Source organism: Phyllostomus hastatus, unplaced genomic scaffold (genome assembly GCF_019186645.2).
Source record: "Phyllostomus hastatus isolate PE091 unplaced genomic scaffold, TTU_PhHast_1.1 phas_scaffold_55, whole genome shotgun sequence".
Lineage (NCBI taxonomy): Eukaryota > Metazoa > Chordata > Mammalia > Chiroptera > Phyllostomidae > Phyllostomus > Phyllostomus hastatus.
Genome location: NW_025334035.1, coordinates 1,166,894 through 1,190,963, shown reverse-complemented (window position 1 = coordinate 1,190,963; position 24,070 = coordinate 1,166,894). Strand labels below are relative to the sequence as shown.

Sequence of the window (24,070 nt, the reverse complement as noted above, 5' to 3'; positions counted from 1 at the left end):
CCCTGTTCCCAAATTGGCTTTAGGTTTGAAACCTTAAGCTTCAGTACGACAAAGGATCTTTGCTAAGAGGAATCACCTTCCTGAGTCTCCCAGAGGCAAGAACTGGAAAGGGGGTGGTGGTTCCCACTGTGGGAGCACCCAAAGGACTGAACCAACAAAGCTGCTGGGCTCCTGCTCACCCACCCAGCTAGCTCTGCGCATTCCTCCCGCCACCCCAAAAGACCTCTGCCCGAACATGCAACAGAGTAGACACGTATGTGACTCTGGGAAGGCACACAGTTGCTGGTGTTTAGGGCCCACTGCATGAGCTGAAGGCACGTATTAACTCCTTAAAGTGAAATTCTGTTAGTTCAGGGCTAAAATCCAACCCAATTAGGAAATGGTTCTTGAATAAGGATAAGCTAAAGGCTGTGGCTTTAAAGAATCTAAAGATGTTCTATTAAAAGCTTACCACCCAACAGCTGTGAAAATAAACCAGCGTTCCTGGATGGGCTTCCTCCGCGTGCAGGACCACCCAGAACCTGCCAGGGCGGACCACCGCTCATCACAGATGCGTCAGTCAGCATCCAGAGACAGATCCGCACGGGGAACTCGTTGCTCACACCCCCTCCACAACGGAGTGAGCAAATGTGACTTCAACCTTCTGGACAAGTGATTTAGGTACAGAAACAGTAAAGGGGTGGGTAAGTAGATTTTTCATTAGGTATGTGTGCATAATCTCTCAGCCAGAAGGCCCTATATCCCCCAAACAGAAATAACAAACCTGAATCGAAGTTTGACACATCTTTTTATGTACAAATGGTCAATGATACAGATGGCGTCACTTTTTATAAATATCTGCAGCAAATCCCCTCAAAAAGCTGTGAGTAAAAACTATCTCGCTACACAAAGGGCCTGTCCATCCCCAAAAGTGTCAACTGCAGGAGAGCCTATTCTTAGCCACACACACTTGTGGGGCCTCCAGGGAAGGGCAGGAGCGCCTGGGGACCGAGCGAGAGCCTTCCCATCTCCCTGGAGAGCTGAGGTGACTTGAAGGTCATCTGTTGCCCAAGACCTGGGAGGGATCAAACTCTTTCTTCCCAAAGCTTCGGTCTTCTTTGTCAGGCTGCTGATTAAGCCGTCTCTCTGTTTCCTGGCAGCAGCCCAGAGGGAGGGAGGAAAGGAAACTACAATAGGGTGAGGAAGTAAAAAACTCTGGGTATTTTGATTAAAAGAAAAAAAAAACTTGGTAATCAATGTAACCCTGTGAAACCAGATTCACCAGAGGGAAAATGTGATTTAGCATTCTGGAATCTACAGACAAGCATTTTTTTAAAAGAAAGATAATTACTTAGCACCAATCTCTCTCTCTCTGGTAATTTTCCCTTTTCCTTCGGGCCCCTGGCTGTGATCAACGCGGTCGGAGCCCGCTCAGCAGTGCTGCAATCAGTGACACAGCGGGGCAGGAGGGGGCGCGGCCACACCCGCAGAACCAACAGCGCTCTCGCAGGAAGCACCGCTTCTGGGGCCACCTCAACTCAGGCGACACAAGCGGACCCACGGACTCCTCCTGGGCTTGCCATGTAGCTCTCTAAGCCCAGGGGGCTTCACTCAAAACGACGCAGGTGGTTGTACAGCGACTGGACGTAAGTGAAGACACACATGGGGTCCGGCTTGCGGCCCATCACCATCATGTCCTCCACCTCGATGAGGCGCTCGCAGTTAGCCAGGTTCCTGAAACACAGAAGCCCCATCAGAATGACGGTCCGCGCAGCCAGCCAGCCCGGCGCCCATCCTCACCGCCCCGAGGAGAGAACTCTGCCTGGAGCTGGAGGCTCCCAAGTGCGGCCCATCAGAGAACTCAGGTCGCCCCAGCAGAACCTCTGGAGTCAGGGAGTCTGACCCCGAGTTTCCCAAACCCCGCACTCAGGAAGCACCGATGCAACTCATTTCGACCTAAGCAGACTTACATTAATGTTCAGACAAATTAAGTTTCACATTGAAATACCACTAAATTAAATTGCACTATAAACACAAACGTTATTAATTTAGCCTAATTGTATCAAACACTTAAATTTTACTAAAAATTTCAACTTATATCAGCAGTATATGGAAAATCAACTTATATCAGCAGTATATGGAAAATCAGCATAAACTACAAAAACATATGGTTAGTCCTTATTTAACATCATGGACAGGTTCTGCGATGTCAGCAAAGGGATGTATAATGAAACCAACTTGACTGCAGGCTAACTGACACAAACAAGAGTTCAGTCCCTACAGCTTCTCATCAGTGTTACAACAACATGACATTGAATGAAATTTTATTGAAGGATTTGCTGTAAAAAGAAATTCACCCACATGCCTCCTAAAACTGTTTCTAAACTTTTTACCATGACCCATGGTTAGATTTTTCACTGCAAGTCAGCACACGTACACACACATGGAAATTAAGTTTCATAAAAATACCCTTTCTACTACCAATACTTTATTTCTAATATTTCATCTCTATTTCTCCCCCCCCTTTATTTTTAATGCTGGTATGAGCCACTAAATTGAGTTTACTATGTATTGATGGGTTACAACTCGAAGTTTAAAACATTGCCAAATTACTATGGCTTTACAGTATAGTTTATCAGCTCTCATGATTCCTCCAACTTTGTTCTTTGTCAAGATCACTGTGGCTATTTGGGGTCTTTGATTCCACATACATTTCTGGAATATTTGTCCTAGTTCTGTGAAATACACTATTGGTATCTTGATAGGAATTGCCTTGAATCTATAGGTTGCTTTGGGTAGTACAAGTATTTTAATGATGTTTGTTCTTCCTATCCATGAACATGGTACATGCTTCCACTTTTATCTCCAATTTCTTTCTTCAGTGTCTTATAATTTTCAAAATACAGGTCTTTTATATCCTTGGTTAAATTTATTCCTAGGTATTTTTTATGGAATTGTAAATGGGATTGTTTTCCTTAGTTTCCCTTTCTGATAGTTCATTATTGATGTATAAAAATGCCACCGGTGCCCTGACCAGTGTGGTTCAGTTGACTGGAGTGCTGTCTCATGAACCAGAAGGTCGTGGGTCTGATTCCCAGTCAGGGCACATGCCTAGGTTGCAGATTTGATCTCTGGTCGGGGTGCATATGAGAGGCAGCCAATCGATGCTTCTCTTCCTCTCTCTCCCCCTCTGTCTAAAAATTAATAAGCATGTCCTCAGGTGAGCATTAAAAAAAATGCAACTGATTTCTGGATATTTATTTTGTATCCTGCTACTTTACTGAATTTATTTATCAGTTCTAGTAGTTTTTTTTGGTGGAAACTTCAGAGTTCTCTATACACAGCTCATGTCATCTGCAAATAATGACAGTTTTACTACTTCCTTTCCTATTTGGATGCCTTTTATTTCTTCTTGTCTGAGTGCTGTGGCTAGGACTCCCAGTTCTGTGTTGAATGAGAGTGTGGAAAGCGGACATCCCCCTCTTGTTCCTGATCTTAAGGGAAACACTTTTAGTTTTTGCTTGTTGAATATGATGTTGGCCGTGGGTTTGTTATATATGGCCTTTACTGTGTTGAGGTATATTCCCTGTATTCCCACTTTGCTGAGAGTTTTTATCATAAATGGGTGCTGGATTTTAAGCTTACCCTTTGTGACAGCATGAATGGACCTGGAGAGTATTAAGCTAAGTGAAAAGAGCTGGTCAGAGAAAGACAGGTACCATATGATTTCACTTATTTGTAGGATCTAATGGACAGAATAAACTAACAAAGTGGAGACAGACTTGGACACAGAGAACAGAATGACAGGTCTCAGAGGGGAGTCGGGGGGCTAGGAAAAAAAAAATGAAGGGATTAAACAAAGTAAAAAAGACTCATGAACACAGACAACAATGTGGTGATTGCCACAGGGAAGGAGGGGGAGCGGCGGAGGTGGAAGAGAGTAAAGGCGGGTAAATGGTGACAGAAGGAGACCTGACGTGGGGTGGTGAACACACGATACAACATACAGATGATGTGTTATAGAACTGTATACATGAAACCTGTATAGTTTTATTAACCAATGTCACCCCAATCAATTTAATTTAAAATTAATTAATAATTTTAAGGAACATTGCCTGCAATCATGTTGTCCCTCTCCCCGCCCCGGGCCCAGTGCCTCTTGCCATGGGAACCACTGGTGTAACTTCTGGCCCTCAGGTGCCCGTGCATGTGGAGCCGGGGCCACTCACTGGGCTGTAAAGAAAGCTGTTCCCACTGCCGTCTCAGCTCGGAGGCAGCTGAAGGTCCTGGCTTCATGGAGGCAGGATGATGAGTATCCACAGTTAAGGGACATCACAATGCTTCTCAGCACTGAGTCTTGCAGTAATAGCCGAAGTCCCCTGGAATGCCGAGCTACACTCCCCCAGGGCACTGGTGTGGCTGACCTGGCATTATCTCGCTGAACCAGAAAGGCAAAAACACTTGCACTCGGTCCAGTCATCAGTGTCCTTCCTTCAATAGTTGTGTGCACCTTTGTAGTCTCAGGGGTCCCCAGTCTTTTCACCCCGTGTTACTAAGTGCATGACTGGTAGGGTTCCTGTCCCACCTCCATCCTTACTAGCTCCGTGACTTTGGGCGGGAGACTCGGCATCTCCGGGCCCCGGTTACCCTGTCTGGAATAGTAACCACCCATGCACACAAGATGGAAAGGTGCCTGGTACATGGAAAGAGCTCAATAACCGTTAGAGATGACTGTTGCTGTTTCTATTGTCATGCCCGAATTTGAAATCTAGGTAGCCGAGTCCAGATCCTGGCTCTACCAGTGGCTTCACCTTTCTGTGCCATTTTCTTGGCAGAAAGTTAGGCTCCTACTTCCAGAGGGCTCCCCATCTGCTCTTCTTTGGGAGGTGGTGTGTCTTCATGTGCCTTGTACCCCAGAGCCCATGAACCAGTCCACATGGTTTGTGTAGCACCTTCTCCCAGTCCCCACCGAAGCCTGGGCTCGCGTGCTCCAAAGACAAGGACCGTGACATTAGCACAGGGCCCAACTGGCCTAATGCCAGGCCTCCTATCAGAAACTAAATGTCAAGGCGAAATGGAGACATCTGTCCCAGATCCCATTGCTGCCTCCCCCTCAGTCTGCAGCGGGCGGCCTGTAAGAGAATCCAGCAGCTTTGTGGGGTGGCGTGTGCTCTGGCCCAATGAGCAGGCACCCTTGCTCCCCAGGTCGGGCCAGAGCAGGGCTCAGTGTCAGGAAAGTCGGCGCTCTGACAAGGGCAGGCATGCAAAGGTGCTTTGTCAACGGTCAAGGTCTGAAAATCCAAGTTCTTCTGAGAGTCCTCTGGGGACCTGAGTTAACCTTCCTGAGCTATCACTTAGCCTCTGGTGCCCTCCTCCTCACCTGCAGCTCAGGGAGAGCACCTCCCCTCCCCACCCAGGGCTGCTGTCAGAGGGTCTCAGGAGTGTGTGAGCAGGCTCTGCACCTGTGCCAGGTACCAGCCCAGACAGCATGACCTCGGCAGTCCCCCCATCAAATGTGGCAGCGTCAGTACCCTGAACCCAGCCTTGGGAGAGAACTGAAGTACCATCCTCCGAACAGCCCCACTGGAAGCACCAACCGTCTCCGGGAAGGCCCTGCCCTAGCTTGCTCACCTCCGGGTCTAGGGCTGGGGCCTCATTTCCTTCAAGGACAGTTCGAATTCCTCTGCAGGTGGCACTGGCCATGAGAAAGTTTTCCCTAAATTTCTCATACTCTTCACACTTCACACTTATGGGTCTCACAAGGCTATTTTCAGGTTAATTCCACGCTCCCCACCCCGCCCCCGCCACACACACATACACACAAAGTCCCGTTGGAAGAGAATCTTCATATCCATGTCTTTTCCTGAAACTAAATATTCTGGTTCCTTCACTGTCCCCAAAGGGTGCCTGGGACCCCGTCCGCTGAGCCAGTTCTAATTTCCTTCCTATCCCCCTCAAGGGATGAACCTAGAATTGCTGGCACATCCCAGGTGCTGTCCAGCCTGTGCAGGGAGAGCGAGCTGACCCTCTTCTTTATTCTAGGGGTCGTGCTGACTCTCAGAATGACAGCCCTGCCCAGCCAGCGAGTCTTCGAGATCCGAGTGGCGGTCGGCACTGGTGCCCAGGCCTCCCCCTGGTGTCACCCTGGCGTCACCCTCTCCTGCCCAGGTAGAAGCAGGGGGCAGGGTGCTGGCTTCCCCAGCACACGGCCAGGGGACTGGGCCACATCTGCCCAGTCCGTACCCCGGCTGACCCACCCCAACAGTAACAACAAGATGGCCAGAAGCTGTGAACACAGCTTACAAGACAGAATATAAGAAAAGAAAAATGATGATCAGCAACTTTTACAAAAAATATTTAAGTCTCAAATATAAGAGACCCCAATTGCCTTTTAAATTTAAAAAAAAAAGCCTGCTTTTGTATAAATGGTACAAGCTTGTTTAAAGTAATTCAAACAACATGGACTAGTCCAAAGGAGAAACTACAAATCACTTCAAATGTCACCTCGTAGCAAGAACAAGAGTTAACATCTGTGTACTGGCCATTTTAAATGAGTTTACTTAGCCCCACCTTGTTCAGGGTTAAAAGGGGTTCAGGGGGTTTTCTCCTACTCCAGTCTACTGTGATCTTTAGCTACCACAGGGCGGGCCTGTAAGGGGGATGGGGTGGGGGGAAGGGTTATTTTTATTTATTTAAGCCTTCTCTAAGACCAGGATGCCAGGGCCCAGACTGCAGCCTCCGATCTGGTTTTAGGAAGAGACACATGGACACTACAAATAGCCTGCCAGCCCCTTCTGCTCAGCGTAACCCGAGAGCAGGGCACATTCCCCGCAGGGCAAGTGGGCGCTTCAGGCCGCACGTCTGGCTCCACGGGAGATGTGGGGAACGAGGTGCAGAGGGTCACGTACCCGTAAAAGGGGCTGTTCCTCCAGCTTTCCAAGTCCTGAACACCTGTCCCCCTAAAGGAGCTCATTTTGCTGTCAGCACCACATCCGCTCACACAGATTAGGCCACAGGGAATCTTTGGGACCGTAAATTATTGGGGGAGGGGGAGCACAAGCCACTTTTGCTCTGCAGGTTTCTGCTGCATCTCTGCACGTTTAAGGCCCTTACTCAAGGAAGGATCTGAAGACTTTTCCTTCCTGTGTACGGTGGACCCAGTGTTTGGAGGCCCAGTCCGTGTCCCCTTTTCCTTTTGTGAGCGCCCAGGCTCCTCCCCTCCCACACTGCCTGTTCCCAAATCACATTTCTTAGCTCCAGCCTGCCACCTGCATGGCTCTTGACGGCTTCCAAGTGCCCCGCGTGTCTGCTTGGCTCTGGCTGGCACACCAAAGGGACATCAGAGAAGGCACTGGTTGACAGAATCCTGAAGCAGGTGTCCCCATGCTTCCTCCCAGCTTTTCTAACCAGCCTGTTGCCTCAGTAACTGGGGACCCAAACTGCTGCCCTCCCGAGAAGCCTCGGACAGACAGGTCCACCTTCCCAGCCCTGTCCACTTAGTACCTCTGAGATAATCTCCCGGGTGACTCATGAAAGAAGGCACCTCCCAGACTCTGAGCAAGTCCTGGCCCCCTCGAGTCAGCAGAAAAACAAGAACTCATGCCAGGGGCCTAGTGGACCATCCACCCCTCACCCCAGCTGGGAGCAGACCCAGGCCACAGGAGGCAGGGCCAAGCTTTTCAGACCCACTGTTAGCTCTGGGGGGGGGGGGGGGTGAACCCTGGAGCAGTGCCCACCACCGCTCTCCCCGGCTGGGAACAGAAGAAACATCTGTTTGGAGTCTGGAGGCTCTGCAAGCACAAAAATGATGCTGGGAAAGCACAGCCACAAGTTGCTCTGGCTTTGGCTGCCAAGGGAAGCTGTGTTCCCTACGAGCTGAAGTGCAGGCCACCACCCGTGGCCCAGGGCCTCCCTCTCCTAGCCACGGGTCCAGGGCTGAGGTTAGCTATGGCAGCCAGGGCTTGAGCTGGCACCGCCTGGACCACTGGACTTGATGGAGAACTCTGAAAGCCAAGTATGACCTCGCCCACCGGGGTGGGTCTTGGGGTGCCCATGGCAGACCCTGATTCTGGACTGTCCCGTTTCTAGGCTTCAGAAAGCTGGGCCTCATCCTGGGGAAGTACTCCTCCCCAGCATCGTGCACTTGGCTCTACTTCACCATTGTCTGGATCCAGTTGCATAACACGCTCCATCCAAAGCTGTTTCTGCAATTAGGATGACAGCTAATCCCAAGCAGCCAAGAAAGAGAAGGCTTTTAAAGTATACAAGCAGTTCTTATGACCCCAAGAGGGCCGAGAGTCCAAGCGCGTCATCCGAGACAACACAACAGGGGCAATGCTCATGTTCCAACCACTCAGCCAGGGAGCAGCCGGCAGCCAGGTCTCCATTCTGTCCCCAGGGCGTGGGCTGCTGCTCGGAGGGGCGGCTGCCTTGGCTCCAGGTGAGCCCTTCAGGACCAAGTGCGGGTCTCCTCACCTGCTGGCTCAGACTCCTTCCCTGGCCAGGCTTTGGTGGGTGTGGGGGATGGGAGGTGGGGCAGGGAATGGAGTGAGGAGGCCAGGCAAGGCCCAGGAGCAGGCTCCTCCCGCTCAGTGAGCACAGCAGAGCGCCCCCCCCCCCCGCCCCCGCTAGACACAGGCACTGGGCATACAGACTGCGGACAAAGGTCAGTCACAGAGGCTTGAGTCACAGGCACACAGGTGGGTGGGTGTGCAGGAGGGAATGAGAAATGTGTCCTCCAGGAAATACTGCTTTGGAGACGCCTTCCTTCCCTCTGGCCTTCCTCCCCTTAACTCTACAAGACTCAGCATCAGGCAGCCCTGACCACCCTCATCAGTTCCCAATGCCGCACTGGGCTCGAATGGACCACAGCGATGGCCCCCTGCCCTCTGCCTCCTGCCTGTGTCCACCCAACAAGAGGCCCTGGCGTGGAGGCAGTAGGAGGGTGAGGACAGTGTATTGAGCATGCCCCTGCTCCCTCCCTGCCAGGTCACTATGAGCTGGTCACTCCCACTGCCCAAAAGCACAGCTCCTACCAGCCAGCCCCCTGAACACAGCTATGCTCCCGGTTTCCTGTGGCTCCGGGCTTATTGGCCCGAGGACACCGCATTGCACCTGGCTCCTTCCCTCACTCCTGCCGCACCTTTGTGAGGAGCCCCTCACTGACTTAGGATGGATGCACCTCCGATTCACCATGGCCCTGATGCTCTGGGGGTTGCACTCAGACAGTAACCAAGTCCCCAACTGACTTCCCATGCGCCTCCCAATCCCAGAATTGCCCGCACCCCATCTTCTCCCAATAAGCGGGGCTTAAGAAGGTAGGCAGTTTCATATGGAACACTAGAACAATGTTTAGAGAAGCAAAAGTCCACTCATTGGAGATGTTTTTAAACTGGCAGATGTTATTTTGTTTCTGGCTGATCAGCAGCTGTGGCTCACCCAGGCACCTGCATCTTCCACCAGCCCCGGGAGGATGGACTCCATGCTCTGAGGGACCTCATCCCACTGCCCACCAAGCCCTGTCTGTGGCTGGTCTCCCAGACCACCCCGAGAGGCCAGCCACCCGCAGGTGCACCCATAGGAGAGCCTGGCTCTACCACCAGGCTCTGCAGTTTCCCCACCTACACAGGACACAGACCGGCTGGAGGGCCTCGGGGCCTCAGGGCCTCAGGCCTGTGGACAGCTTCCCCGTACTCTGCCCACCCCGGGCTTGGGGACTGGGCCGGGGCTGGTAGCCCATGGGACTGCCATGTACTCACTCAGCCATGGTGAATGCCAGCTCGAAGTTCTTCTGCCGCTGCGTGGGGCTCAGGGCACTATAGTCGAAGGCATCGGGGAAGAACGAGTGCACCAGGGCGCAGAAGGCCATCCCGTCACTCCAGCTGGAGGAGAAGTTCTGCAGGTCCACGTGCTGCACGCAAGGCGAGGTCCATGCAGGCGGGTGAGGGGGGTATGGCCCCACCTCACTGCCCTACCCAACTCAGCCCCACAGGCAGATTCTCCCAGCCCCTCCCCAAGGTCCATCATCCACCCAGTGCAGCCACAGCTGTGGGCACCAGACTTCACCCCATAATGGGCACCACACCAGTCTGCACAGGTCCAGGTACAGGACGCCTGGGTTTGCTGGGGGCTCACGGGGGAGGCACAATTTCTCTGGCTCCTACCTTCCACCCCCACCTGTGGTTCTTGCTCTGGCCAGGGGACCAAAAGCAGGGGGTGCTGCTTAGTACAGCCGCTGGCCAACATCCCCAGGGCCAGGGTGGGACCCTGGCTCACCTGGTAGCCAAGAGTCTTGTTGCGACACCACTCGAGCAGGATCTGCTTGATGCTGCTGGCGCTGGCCACCCCGAAGCTCTGGGACCGCTTCAGCTTGGCCCGGGCCTCGCCTTTCCCCCTGTGGAGAGAGCGCAGCCTGCCGTGGGGGACATCCCTCAGCTGCCATCCCCTCTGAGAGGCGGGGGAGTCCCCAGCCATTCCCACACCGCCGGGAAGTGACCCTACCTGCTGTGCTCCCCCAGGGGCCATGCTGTCAGTACACAGCCTCCCTCACCCCCCACAGCCACGGCCAGGTGTGAGCCCCCCCACCTACCAGCCACACAGCCGCCCTGGACGGTATCCAGCAGGACCACCCCCCTTCCAGCCTCTAAGTGCCCCTGAGAACCCCCTAATGCCTATCACACCCCTCCTCCTGAGCCTCCCTCCTAAGGCCATCTGTGTGCTAATGGCTCTTTCCCAGCCTAGAAAGGCTAGCCCAGAGGTTTCCTCCTCTGGGCCCCAAGGACATGCCCTAACAGCCAAGGTGAGGTTGTCTGGGCCATTGGGGACACTCCATCTCCCTCACTGGGGTTGTAGCCTTCGGAACCAGCTCGGGGACCTTCATCACCACCCGCTGGGCTGCACCCCGCACGCAGCAGGAGGCACTGCTGGGCACGGACGGCAGGGCCGGACAAACGTGCAAGGGCGAGCCCTGTGTCTGGCAGGTGGCTCCAGGCCTGATGGAGGACCGAGGGGCACCTGGGTCCTGTGTGCCCCTTCCCCGCTCCTGTAGGAACCCCAATTGCCTGCCTTCCTGCCTTCCGGTCACTCCCAGGAGCCAAAGAGGCTACAACTCACGAGGAACTTGGGTGTGAGGGTAGCCCATGAACCCCCTCTGGGAACCGGGGAGAGAGGAGGGCTCTCATCCGGCCTAGCCTGGCTCCCTGCCCCACAGCCCACCCTGTGGCCCAGCCCTGACCTTGTGTTTTGCCCAAGAGTTCAGCCCTTAGAAAGCCCCCCTTGTGCTGTGTCTGCCGGACCCCAGTCTGGGTCTGGGCCTATCTGGGAGCCCGGCCTGGCCTGGGGCTGGTGTCCATACTTGCCCACCGTATCCTGCTCCCACTTCTCAAACAAAGCCTTCCGGGCCTGCGCACTGGACGTTCGGGGCAGCGTCTGCGACCTCACCAGCTCCCGGCGGCTCTCCCCCTGCCGATGGGTCTGAGTGGTGGCTGGCAGCTTTGGGGAGGGGGGCGACTGGGGTGGAGTCACCAGAGGTGGGCTGAGGAGAGAACCACCGAGTCAGGAACACAGGTCCAGCTGTCACTAGGTCACTCGGGCTCCTCCTCCCCACTGAGTGTTAAATGAGGCAGAAATTGGGGGCGGGGGCCAGCCTGGTGGCAGGTACAAAGGAGAATGCACCACTTGCTCCAGGCTCTCACCAGGCTCTGACCGGTTGGGCAGGTTTTCTGAACTGGCCAGCCCAGCCTCCTGGACTCAGGGAGAATGGGCCCCTCACCAGGTGAAGGTGTCAGTGGGAGGCAGGCAGGGGCATCCTCTCAGGCAGCAGGTGTGCCCAGAGCCAGTCCCACCAGAACCAGACGCCCCTCCTCCGCCTCCGTAGATAAGACCCCCTTTGTTTCTGCCTCCCTTCAATAGCTGGCCAGAAAGTCACAATTATTTTATTATTAAAAAGAAAAAAAGAAGAAAGCAAGCCAAGCCAGTCCCCCACCCCCATCTCCAATCACAGCCCAGCTGGCCTGGGGGGACACGGGGACACCCAGAGACCAGGAAGAGGCCCGTGGCACTGGGCAGCCCCTGCGGGCCCACCCCGGTCTGCGGCCTCTCCAGGTACCATCTCGGTCCCCGGGCAGGAGGCCGCCCGGCTCAGAGGGACCCTAGCCAGGGTGGATCGATAAAGAGGAGAGTGGGGGACTGAGACACCCCTCCCGTCTTTTGACAGACTTGCTTTGAAAGGTCCACCCAGAAACCAGCCTGCAGCCACACTGCTCCAAACAAAACTGTCCACCAAGCCCCACCGCCCTCGTACCTGCTCCAGGCCCACCCAGCACCCCTGCTGTCTCGGTGCTCTGGAGGCGACCGGCCAGGGCACGTGCCTCCTCATGCAGTGGGCGCAAGGAGCTCCCTGCAGGTGGCTGGGGCACCCTGGGTCCGGGGCAAAGCCCAGATGATCCCCAGGGAGTGATGACCCCCCAACCAGGAGCATGGCTGGACTCACCTGTCATTGCTCCTGCCTGCTGTTACTGCCCCATAGCCAGAGCCCAACAAAGGCCGTGGGAAAGAAGAATTCTTCTCTGCGGGACAAAGGGAGGGACAGAAATAACCAACCCTGGTCTCCAGGAGGGCCAGCCCCTGCCTGTCTCCCTCATCTGCCTGGCCCTGCTCTGTCTACCCAGCACCACTCCACACACAGGGAGGACCTCTGGGCCCAGCCCACCCCACCCCGACCAACAGCTGAGGGGAATGGAGGCCGGGAACTCAGAGCAATGACCTGAAAGGGCTTTCGAAGGGTACCCACCTGCTCGGGAGAGCACAAGGCCCGGGGCCTCCTGCGCTGTGCATCCAGCTAACACCCTGTTCCCGAACACTCATTTTCGAGGCCCATGCCACCCCAGCCTGGTCTACCACTGAAGCCTGACCACAGGCCCAAGTCAGGCCTGGCGGGGGTGGGGGTACTACGCCAAAATGTGCAGGGCAAAAGGCCACCTTCTAACTTTTAACCACAGCCTCAGCCTATAATCAAGGCCATAGTTGTCCCCTGCAAAGGACGATGCTATTTCATGGCCTCTCTGGGAGACGAGTCTGGCAAGGATGGGCCCCACGGGAGGGTGCAGACAGGCTAGAGAAGGGAGTCGCTGTGACAGGCAGGGGAGCTGGGGCCTGGCCCCAGATTTTCTGAGTCTCCAGCTGACCGCTCCCTGCCCAGCCCCTGCGCGCCCTCCCAGGCCAGAGTTGGGGTCTGTCCCCAAGCCCCTGCACCTACCACTGAGACTGGGAGTCCAGGGTTTGGTGGCTTCACTGGGGCTTGAGTTGAGGCCCCCCAGGATGGTGGCAGATGTGGGTGAGAGAGCCGTGGCTGAGGTCTCCCCAGCAAACCTCTCAGAGACCCGTGTGACAGCCATGACTGGCTGGTGGGGTGGCCCCAAGGAGAGGCTCCTGGGGCGAAGCTTGGGGACCTCTGGTGCTGGGAGGGTCTGGGCAGCCTCAGGGGTTCCGTCACCTGGACCTGGAACATGTGACAAGAGGGGGGACAGCAGGTGTCAGTTATGGCATCCACAGGGGCCTCAGGCGCCCCAGGAGGGCTCCAGCCACCCTGAACCCCCCTCTCACCTCTTCCAAGAAGGCCTCCCTGACCATTCTAGCATCCCTGAGCTCCCCCAAATGGGGACTTCCCACCACTCCAACCAGAGCTGACATCTCCTCCAACTTCCCCTCACAGCCAGGCTGGTGAGCACCCTCTGCCATCAGCCCACCCTCTGCCCCACTCAGGCTGGGACAGCTCCTCAGACAGGTCCTGCTTACATTCCTCCAAAAACAGGCAGCTTGCTGCCTTCCAAGATCTCCCACTTCTCCCTGTGCTGAAAAAGCCTGCTCTACCTCAAATGCAGCTGCTCTCCTGGCAACCTCTCCAGGGCTATGGTTTAGGCTCAAGTCCCCCCACCCAGCCAAGGGATGGCCGGGCACAGGCACACAGCTGCCAAGACCCCTGAAGCTACCCCTCAACCCCCTACCTGCCCCTGGCTGGTGCCCGTTCTCAACAATGCACGAGTTTGAGGTCCTCCTCATCTCCGACTCGCTGGCTTCATCCAGAAGATCCACACTCTATGGAGACACAAACACCGCAAAGGCCCAGTCAGCCAGGGTCGGCTACCCACCTCCCGAGTCAACCCCAAAAGCCCCTCCTGATTCTGGCAGGACAAACATCATCCACCGGTGAGAGAGCTGGCCCCGAGGACACACTGTGACAGGCCAAAGCTGCACAGCCAGCTGGGACGGACCCAGCCCCAGCTATTGAGCCCCTGGGGTCCTAGAAGGCCAATGCTTCACTGGGCGCATCTCAGAACCCAACAATGCCAGGCAGGAAGGTCAAGATGGAGGGTGCCGAAGGGGTGTGTGCGGTGGTCGCACCCCTACCCCAGGCTGGACCAGGTGACTGGGAAAGGGAGAGCCTGGCTCTGGCTCATCCCAGCTGGGCAGGCTGGCGTGGCGGCCTGTGTGGGAGCAGCTGACACCCAGAGACGTACATAAGCTTGCTCTGGGCCAGTGATGGTACCAAGGCCCTCCTACTGAGGCCTTCCCACTGGTCGCAGGGTTGCAGGGTTTGCCCAGACATCTGGAGCACAGGGCTCCCCCATCCACTCTATGCTGCAGAAGTGGAGGGGTGCAGAGAGAAAGCCAAGATCAAGAGCCATCGGGGAGCCTGGCATCCTGGCGGTGCCGCCAACCACCAGGTGGCCTGGGTTAGGTCATGCCCCCTCCCAGTCTCAGTTTCTTTGTTTGAAATATGGGAGTAGGCTACGCAAGTGCCATCTGAGCATCTACCAAGTGTCAGTCCTGTTTTCTGGGCAGGCCACTTATACCAGCTTGCTCTTCTGCCCTCCCACGTAGGTGCTACCGGCCCCATTTTACAGAGGGGACTCGAGGGCTGAGAGAGGGAATGTACACAGTGCAAGGCTACAGCCAAGATTTGTAGCCAGGGAGGACATTCTTCTCCTCAACTGTGATCCTGCTCCTCTCGCAGTGAGGGAAGGTGGATGCTCAGAGTGTCTGTAAGGCCGCCGGGGTCTGCTGGCAAGAGGGGAACCAAGGCAGACCCCTCCCAGGGGTTCTACTAACAACCCATAATGGATGGCTTGAGAGAGGTAGGCTGTATCTCTCCCTAGATGCCCCCAAGCTGGTCCCCTTGTTTATAAGATTCCCAGGTGGCCAAAGCCCATCCCTGGGCCCCAAAGGCTCAGCTACTTCTGCAACCTGTGCGACAGGTGGCAAGCCTAGCATGGAGGAGTCAGGGCAGTGGGGGAGCCCGGGCCATGAGCGGAGCAGCCGCGCCAAGGCAGCATGAGAGTGTGTGCCTCAGACAGACTTCCTCCAGCCCAGCAGGCCAAGGAGGGCTTCCCAGAGACAGGGGTGCCCGAGCCATGTCTAAAGTGAGCCAGGTGGAGGCCATTCCCAGCAAAGTGACTAGTGTCTGTAAAAGCAGATGGACATCAGGGCACAAAGCATTCTGATCCAGTGACAACAGAAGTATCACGCAGCCCAAAACACCAGCCCCAAGAACTTGGACTTGATTCCTTGAACAAGAAGGAGCTCAAGGTCATCACCTTTGTGTTTTTAGGAATATCCTTTAGAAGCCAGGACGAAAGTAGCACGGAAGAGGGAAACCAGATGGCCAGCCACCTTATTAACCTCAGGTGAGGAGGGGAGATGGGGCAGTGGGAGAGCAAAGGGCAAGAAGGACTCAGAGCTCTAGGGAGTGAGTGGATGTGGAGGGAGGAGAGGACGCCACTGCTCCCCCCAGCCTGGGCTTCGGGCCTGAGTGACTGCCTAGGAAGGGTAGGGGTGCTGGTGGGGAAACAAGAACTTCAGCTTGGGACCTGACGAAAGCAAGGTGGCCTGGGGCATCAGGGAACTGAGGTCAGGAAGTAGCTGGATATTTGAGCGAGAAGTTTAGGAGGGAGGACAGGCAAACGAAGAAGCAGGAGTCTCAAATCCAGAGTGCAGCAGAGGAAGAGGGCAGCATGGGGCTGACTGGGCCAGGGATGAGGCACCACATCTGTCCGAGGGGCGGGAGAGGCATCTGCAGATGAGAAGGAGAGGAGCCCTTGGGCAGGTGGGAAGGAAACCAGGAGAATGTTGAGAAAGGCAAGTGGAAGTGTAGCAAGAAGCCCGGTGTGTTGGCAGCAGCCAAAGGTGGCCTCAGGTCAAGGAAGAAAAGGCCAAGATAAGATCTAAAAAGCATCCATGAGTTTAACCAAAAACAGGTCACTGGCACTGTTCAGGAACTGAATAGAGGTGAGGTGGGGGGAGGGCACAGGAGACGGCCCAAAGTAGAGGGGGGAGGGGGACACCTTGTAGTAACTTCAGCCATGAGGGGAGAGGGACAAAGGAGTTTGAGGGGTTCTTTCAGAAGAAGGGATAGGACATTTATAGGCTAAGGGAAAGGCTCCAGCTGGCTGAGGGGCCCCTCTGTGGCTGGGGTCTCTGGGAGTGAGAAAAGACAGTACTCAGAGCCTGGCCCTGGAAAGGGTGTGACCCCTCAACTTCTGATTCTAGAGGACAGAGGGGGAGGGGCCAGGCCTACTCCAAGGAACAGTGGAGAAGGTGGGGTGCAACTCCTGGCAGCCCAGCATGGGGAGGGCACCCCTAGAGCCACAGCATTGCTAACCTGAAGCCAAGTCAGCAGGAGGTGGAAAAACGGTCCATCCTGAACCCCAGCCCCCACCTATCACCCAGTTTCACCCCACTCTGGGGTCTCTATGTCCCCCCACCCACCCTGCTCTGGTCCAACAGGTTCCACAGGTCCAGGCAGGGACCTGGAGGGACAGGCTGATGGCAAAACCATTTTCCCAGGAATGTGGGTCTCTATGGGGTGGGGGGACCCCCCCTAGACACCTGCCCTGCAAGTTGCAGGCCCATACCCCCCATGATGCCTCAGGGGACCACACACCACAACCAGACAGGAAGAAGGTTCTGGACCAGCCAGATTCCTGCCAAGGGGAAGGGCATAGGGCGAACTCATGCTGAGGGGACACCCTGTATTGGGTGGTAGCTGAGCCCAGACTCCCAGGTTCACCTGCACCTCGCTCCTCCATCTCTGTGACTGGAGCCACTCCTCACCCAAGGAGCCAAGGGTCTACTTGGAGACCAGCCTCCAACCCACCACCACACAAGCCCAGGGCAGAGAGGATCACCCCTAGCCTCACATAGAGACCACAGGCACTGGCAGAGTCAAGGTCTGGGACTCGGGTCTCCTACCTCACAAAGCACTCTGGTCTTGCAGAGGGCAGCGAGGACAACTCAAGACAAACTCACCTCCTAGGACCTAGGGCAGGCTGAGCCATCCTAGTCAGAGGAGGGTAAGGTGTGACTAGGGTATCCACCCTAGCAGGCCCTGAGCCTGTACCCAAGGGGCTGAGCTGGGCTGTAGCAGCACTTCTCCTCATCCCCAAGCCCACCCATGGAAGCCTCTGCTTGTTCTCCCAGGAGTCTTCCTTTGGTAGGGGCAGCCTGCCTCGGCTACAGGGGAAGGAGCCAGAGAGAGATCTCTGTGTGCCTGGTGGAAACCACTGGAGAGGCCTGGGGACAGGAACCGGTCCTGTTGACCTGGCTCCAGCACTCCCAAGCTCCCCTCCTGGGCTTTGTTTTCAGAAAGAGAGGCTCCCTCGCCTGTGGGAAGGTTAGGGGGACAGGCGGGGATGTGATAAGTCTGATTTCAGAGACCCTCCACAGAACTTCTCACTGGGGAAGTTCTTAACCACTTATAAGAGCAGGAACAGTATTTCAGGCACCCTCGGTACTGCCTGACCCCACGCAGGCTCACATGTGGACACGGGAGCCCGGGTGTATGCCCGGCATGGCCCACGTACTGCCAGAACCCCTATTCCAAGCCCGTTAACACGCCTGCCCTCCTCCTTGCTCACACCAGTTTTAAAGACTCAATTCAAACTTCTCTCCAAAGCATTTAACTCCCTTATCACAAGATGTGTCTGGGAAAGGAAGGCAGATAAGGCGAGTCTGGTTTCTTTCATGGTCAGGCCTGACACCTCGCTCCTGGCAGTAGTTCCTAAGGGACTTCACTGCCTTGGCCATGGGGGCCCAGTGGCTCCAGCTTAGCCGGGAGGACATTTCCAGGGGACAACTGTGGCCCGGTCTCCAGGGCTTGGCCTGGCCTCAGGCTGCTACCACCCACTGCGGCCCCCAGCTGGCTCCCTCCACCGGCCAGACCACAGCTGTGGCTCTGTGGACTCTTTTGTGAACAATTTGGGCTGATGTCACTGTTAAAACTATTTACCCCACTCAGCAGGAGAGGCCTAGTGGGCTGGGTCAATCCCCCTTGGTTTAGCAGAGAGGATTCTGAGGTCTAGCTGAGAGGAGATGACCCCAGAGCCTCACAGCAAATGTCCCCAAACCAGCTCTGTCCGCTCCAGGGACTCAGGACTCCCACAGGGAGTCCTCCCTGGTTACCCCCACCCAACTGCCCTGTCCTCTCCCTCCTCCCAGAGCCTCCCTGGCTGCTCTTCTGTCTGCTCACTACCTGGCTCCCGTCAGACCTGTCTAAGCCAGATGAGCAAGGTCCTTAGCAAGGTCAAGGTTTGTGTACTCAGAAGCTGATTACATGATCAACGCTTTCTGCACTGAGTTTGGGGCACATTTACATGCTGAGTAGGGCCCACCTCCAATCCTTGTGGTCTCCACTTTAAAGCAGCAGGGTACAAAAGGGTCTCCCAATCTCACTGCTTGTTACAGAAGGGCAGTGTAACACCAGCCTCCACAATGCCTGACCAGAGCCACCACTTAGAGTGTGCAAATGAGACCCTCACACCCAGAACCCCCATGCGATGTAGATGGCGGGGATGGGGGTTTATGAGAGGCCAGGAGAGCAGCAGCCCCTGCACCCAGCCTTGACCCTGTCCAGCTTTGTCCTGGAGCCCTGATTCCCTGTTTACAACCAAGCACCCAGCTACACACTGTTGGTCACCGCGCATGAGCGGGGACTTGTGGACGGCCCCACACAGCCCCCTTCACTGCCAGAAACTGGCTGGAAGCCTGTGTCAGGGCTCCTGAGAGGTGGGTTGCAAGGGAAGTGGGGACCAGTCTTGTAGTCAGATGGGGGGAAGTTGCCTCAGGCCCAGGAGCCTCTGACCCCACTAGAGACCCTGGTCATCCTCCACCCACACTTGCTGTTTGCCTCACCCCAGGCCTTTCTCAAGACCACAACCAACTCCCTGACCGTGTATCCGTCCTCTTCCCCCAGTCACTGCAGCATCGCTGCTGACCCCCAACTTCTCCCTGAGGGCTCTCCCCTCTTATTTCGAAAGGTGGGCTCTCTGAGGCCTTTTAGCTCTCTGGCAGCTCCCTGTGGGACAGACATGCAGGGGCTGCAGCCCCAGGGCTCCTGCCCACCGTCTCCTTCTGCACAACTGAAGACTTTACCCCCTCTACAGCTTCAACTCCCACTCTTCCCTGATATCTCCCTATGGCCTTGACCACTCTTCGTGCAACAGATCCGTGATTCCACCTGCTCTGGGGCAGCTTCACCCTGGGTACCCCACTCCCTCTCGCTCAGGATGCCCCAAACAAAGCTCCCACCAAATCTCCACCAGATCTGTGACCCAGCAGTCCACCCCCCCCCAGGGCCCCTCCCTCCACCTCCCTGCTCACACCCACAGACTCTCGCATCCTGCTGATTCTCCCTCCGAGATCCCGCTCCAAGGCAGCCCCAACTCTCCAACCACCCTCCAGCCACCCTCCAACCCACCATCCTCCTTGAGGGGGCTTGCCAGATACAAGGAGGACCCCATCCTTCCCCTGCCGGTGTCTCTCACCCACCACTTCCACCTGAGAGGACTAGCTCACCTCAGGTGATCATGGTCAACTCCCACTGAAAAAGTTGGATGACTGGAGGGAATCCTCCCACATATGTACATGTGTACATACATATACATGTATGGCTCTGGGGGTATTGTTGTTCAAACTTGGGCAGTTGCTCCCATGAGCAGACGAGTAGCAAATGCAGGGTACAATAAAACCTCAGGAGTGGCCCACGACACAGTTTATTAGGCACATGTGAGCTCACAGTGGTGACTTTATACCATGGACATGTAGTGTCACGCTTATAGGACAGAATTAAATGTATCCATATTTCCAGACACTTCACACGGAGCACTGGGACACCCAGGGGCTCTGCCACCAGCACATGTTTAAGTGCCTCTCACACCCCGGGACAAAGCCCAGCTCCCTTTGTTCAGCATCCGGGGGGCCTCCACAACTTGTCCCTCCACTCTCATAGCCAGGGAGTCCTTTCAGTCTTTCCGAAGATGCTGCACAGCCCCTACAGCACCAAGTCTACGCCAGCAGCAACAAGGCCTGGGCCTTCCGCACGAGCCTCCCTGGGAGACCCGCAAGGAAGGGATGATTATGTTTGGGGCAGAACACCTGTTCTGGCTGCCTGCACTGTTGGTACTGCTCTGTCTGGGGCTATCTGCCACTCAGGCTGGGACCTGAGAGGAGGGCTAATCTGATTGCCTCCCACTGTCTCGCTGAGGTGCAGCCCCACCCACACAGGAGACCAGAGGGCCTGATGGATTGAACCTAGAAGGGGCAGCAGGTGCGGTGCAGACTACTCACACCCAGGCCCTGGAAACCCAACCCCAGAGCACATGCCTGAGCAGAGTGGAAAATCTCACCTAAATCTGCACACACCATGGAAACATTCTAACCGGCCACTCCAGAGGTCCCCATGCTCAGGGTATTGACTGGCCCACACCGCCTCTGCCCCACCCCCACGCGGTGAGGGCCTGTGGCCATCACTAAGTTCAGGAACCTAGACACTGCTCAAGGCTGGTTTCTCCACCTCTCCCTTCACGGTAAGGATTTGCCCCCTGCAGTGCGAGATCCTAAACAAGGCTGTCTGGCTGCACCTGACCAGACTGCGTCCTCTCCTCCCCCCAACAGGACTTGAGTTCTCAATCTGGGTTAATTGATAACTGGAACCGTCAGGCCTCAGTGGAGCGGCAACGATGAGAGCGCGTGAATGGAGGTGGGGCAGTAGGGGATGCTGACCATTCCAACACTCCCGCTAGGCCCTGGGCGGTGTAGAATGATTAGGGGCCAGCTCTCAGCGCCCAAACCCTTGGTGTCACAGGACAGCTGGGAGAGGGAGACAAAACTCGGAGCAAACAAGTCCCAGCTCCACGAAAGGAAGGGGGCCCAAGACAGGTGCAGCAGGCCGGCTAAGATAGTGCTTCTCTGCCCTCTACAACTCCGAAGTGACAGTCGAACTCCCACCCCCAGTCCTCGCGGTCAGTGGAGAAACTGCCCCCAAAATTCGCACTCGGGGCGGCTGGGAGGCACCTACGAGCCTCACTCCCCGGCGCTTGCGCCCGCGCTTCCCGAGGCTCACCTGGCTGCGGCCGGACAGCGAGAAGGTGGCGTGGCTGGCGAAGCGTGCAGTGCCCAGGCGGGGCGCGCGGTCCGGGACAGAGGGCGCCGGCGGAGGGCTGGGCGTGCCTGGTGTGCCAGGCGCGGGGGACAGCCCACTCGCCAAGCCCAGTGCCTCCACCTGGCGCGTCAAGCGCTCGAGCTGCGCCTGCAGCCGCTGGTTGTCGCGCTGCAGCTCCGCTACGGTGCGCGCCAGCGGACTGGCCAGGCGCAGCGCATCGGCCACGCGCCGCTCCACGCCGCGCTGCAGCCCCTGCATGTCCTCGTGCAGCGCGCGCACCGCGCCCTCCAGCGCCGCCTCGTAGCGGCCCAGGGCCTCGCGCACCGCGCGCGCCTCCGCGGCGTCGGGGGCCGGCTCCATGGCCGAGCAGGGTGCGTAGCACTGAGACTGAACCTGGCAGCGAAAGGAGCCAAACTCCGCAGCTCTCCGCCGTGACTGGCGGTCAGAAGCTGGGCTCGTCGGAGGGGCGGTGGGAGGAGCGGGCGGAGGGCGGAGCGGGCCCCCGGAGCCCGGGACTGGGTGCCGCGTGGAGGCGGGGGCGGGGCCTCGAGGGCGGGCCTGGGGCCGGGAGGGCTCTGGCACCCCCTCCTGCAGACCCCTGAGGGGTAGGTGAGTCGGTGGGGCCCTAGGAAACACCTAAGAAGAGCTCGCTCGGCCTCTCAGTTCCTCCGGTTCGAGTCGCGGGGGAGTGCTGAGTCCGATTCCCCCTACCCCAGAATAGCAGCGTGCGGAGAGGGGCTGCGGGCCCACCGGAAGAAGACCTTGCGCCCGCAAAGTGGGCTTGACTTTGGAGATCACAGACGTGGGTTATGCTTTCCCTAGGCGTTCTCAACCCGCAGGTCCCGGGCCCTACGGGGGATGGGGGGAGGACTTCCCGACTGCTCTGGGAGACCTGAGAGCAGCCACCGCAGTCCCCAGCACTGCCCCCTGACACCCACCCTGTGCTCGGCGTTGCCTTCTCCACAACTTGGGCGCTGACTCTCACAGGCGCACGCTCACCTGTGGGACCTTTGCCTAGATTTTTTTTTGCTCCTGTTATAAGACCTAAGAGAGTAAAAGAAAAGTGGTAAGGTTCCCTCACTGTCTCTCCCCTCCCTGCCCCACTCTGTGTAGCAGGAGCTTGTGCCCTTCCCACCAGTCAGTAGGGGCCCCAGGCTCACCAAGGGGCTCAGTGTTAGGAGATCAGCAGAGGCCAAATCAGGCAGAGAGGAAAGGGTTTAGGGACTAATCTCCAAATCCTGGGATGGACGACTTTGGGGCTGATCACCCCCTCCCTCCATTAGAGTCTGTCACTAGCCCCTATCCGTAGGCCAGGGCTCCCACCTCTGTTCCCTCTCAACGATTCTTTTATGCCTGAACCCAGATCTTCCTCACTCCCAACACCCCCACCCTTCACAAGAAAAGGAAGAATGGAAACAGTTATTCCTTTAGGATGATAGGATTATGGGCACAGATACAGTAAATTTCCATGTATACTGCATTGTAAAACTGATTTAAAATAAAAATGGGCACATCCCATCCTTGTCTGTGCAAAAAAACCTTTCCTGATTAGCCTTCTCCTGCTCAGGCCTGGCCCACCTAAAGGATTCCTGGTAGCTGGGCAGGCACAGCCAGATGACCTCAGGAAGGAGAGATCTCAAAGGCTTGGTCTTGCTGCATTAGGCTTCCAAAGATGTTTGGGGCCACAGACCTCCTGGACTGGCCTGTAGTGCCCCAAAGGAGCTGGATCAGCTTAACAGATGCTGAGTGCTGATCCCCCTCCCCCCTCCACCTTGGGGACAGGAAGCAACACTGGGTTACCTAATCCAAGCAGCCTTCCAGCAATTATTTCATGAGAAAGTCAAGTGCCAAAAGGCGTGCATGTTGCATGTGTGTGTGCACGTGTGGGTTCCAAATAGCTGCCTGGACAGGGTAAGCCAAGTGGCTCCCTGCATTCTTTCTCTGGGTAGACTCTGGTAGAGATAGAGAGACACTGCTGCTGCAGCTTCCGCCCAGATAGCACTTGCCGCTGCTACAGGTCTGAGCTCAGGAGCCTGGAGTTCAGAGACCCTGGTCTTAGGCAGAAGAGCCCAGTCCCTTCCTTTGCCAGACCCAAGGGACCATCATGTGGGGGAGTCTTAGGAGGGACTGTCCAGCTGGACCCTTGGCCCCACAGCCAATGTGCACCTGGGTATGGGCCTGGACCAGCAGCATGGGGAGTAGGGGTGGCTGGCAGGGGTCCAGCCTTCTCTCCTATTCTCCAGGGGAAAGAAGGCTGGCCAGGCGTCTGGGGTGGGGACCCTAATGGTGTGGAAGACGTGAGAGATAATAGAGACTGGCTGCCCAGGTCCACCCACACATCCCACCTCACATAGGTTCTGGTCCCTCCTGACCCACCACAAGCAGATCTGAGAGGGGCTGCTTGGGGGCAGGGAAGGGCTCCATCTGTGGCTGAAGTAGGGACTATGTCAAGGGCAGAGATGGGCTCCCTGTGGGTTCTAGGAAGGCAGACAGTTCAAGAATCAAGCCATCCCCCTCGTCTCCTCTTCTTCGGGGGTCAGACCATTGAGTCAGCTGGAAACAAGCCTAGGAGATAAGGAGAGATGAACCAGAACCCGAGGAAGATGTGCAGAGGGGCAGGGGGGCAGACAGGGGGGAAGGGGACAATTCTGGGGTGGG

At 56.4% G+C, this 24,070-nt stretch overlaps 1 protein-coding gene across 1 annotated transcript; it reads right to left on the bottom strand.

The window, feature by feature from the left end:
• Positions 1 to 770: 770 nt before the first annotated feature.
• On the bottom strand, positions 771 to 21,859 carry SMTNL2 (smoothelin like 2). The gene is made up of 8 exons (XM_045824649.1): positions 21,374 to 21,859; positions 13,983 to 14,073; positions 13,235 to 13,477; positions 12,470 to 12,545; positions 11,333 to 11,512; positions 10,255 to 10,372; positions 9,738 to 9,889; positions 771 to 1,713 (listed from the first exon to the last, which is right to left on the bottom strand). The coding sequence occupies exons 1-8, from the start codon at positions 21,770 to 21,772 to the stop codon at positions 1,587 to 1,589; spliced, it is 1,386 nt and encodes a 461-aa protein (XP_045680605.1). The 5' UTR covers positions 21,773 to 21,859; the 3' UTR covers positions 771 to 1,586.
• Between the last annotated feature and the right edge of the window lie 2,211 nt (positions 21,860 to 24,070).

Excerpts from the sequence above, each read along its gene's own strand:
- SMTNL2 (XM_045824649.1), bottom strand. The coding sequence starts at position 21,772 with ATGGAGCCGGCCCCCGACGCCGCGGAGGCGCGCGCGGTGCGCGAGGCC. Across the intron at positions 13,478-13,982 it reads CGGGCACCAGCCAGGGGCAG|GTCCAGGTGACGGAACCCCT; the intron begins GTAGGGGGTTGA and ends CACATGTTCCAG. Across the intron at positions 12,546-13,234 it reads CTGGACTCCCAGTCTCAGTG|AGAAGAATTCTTCTTTCCCA; the intron begins GTAGGTGCAGGG and ends TTTGTCCCGCAG.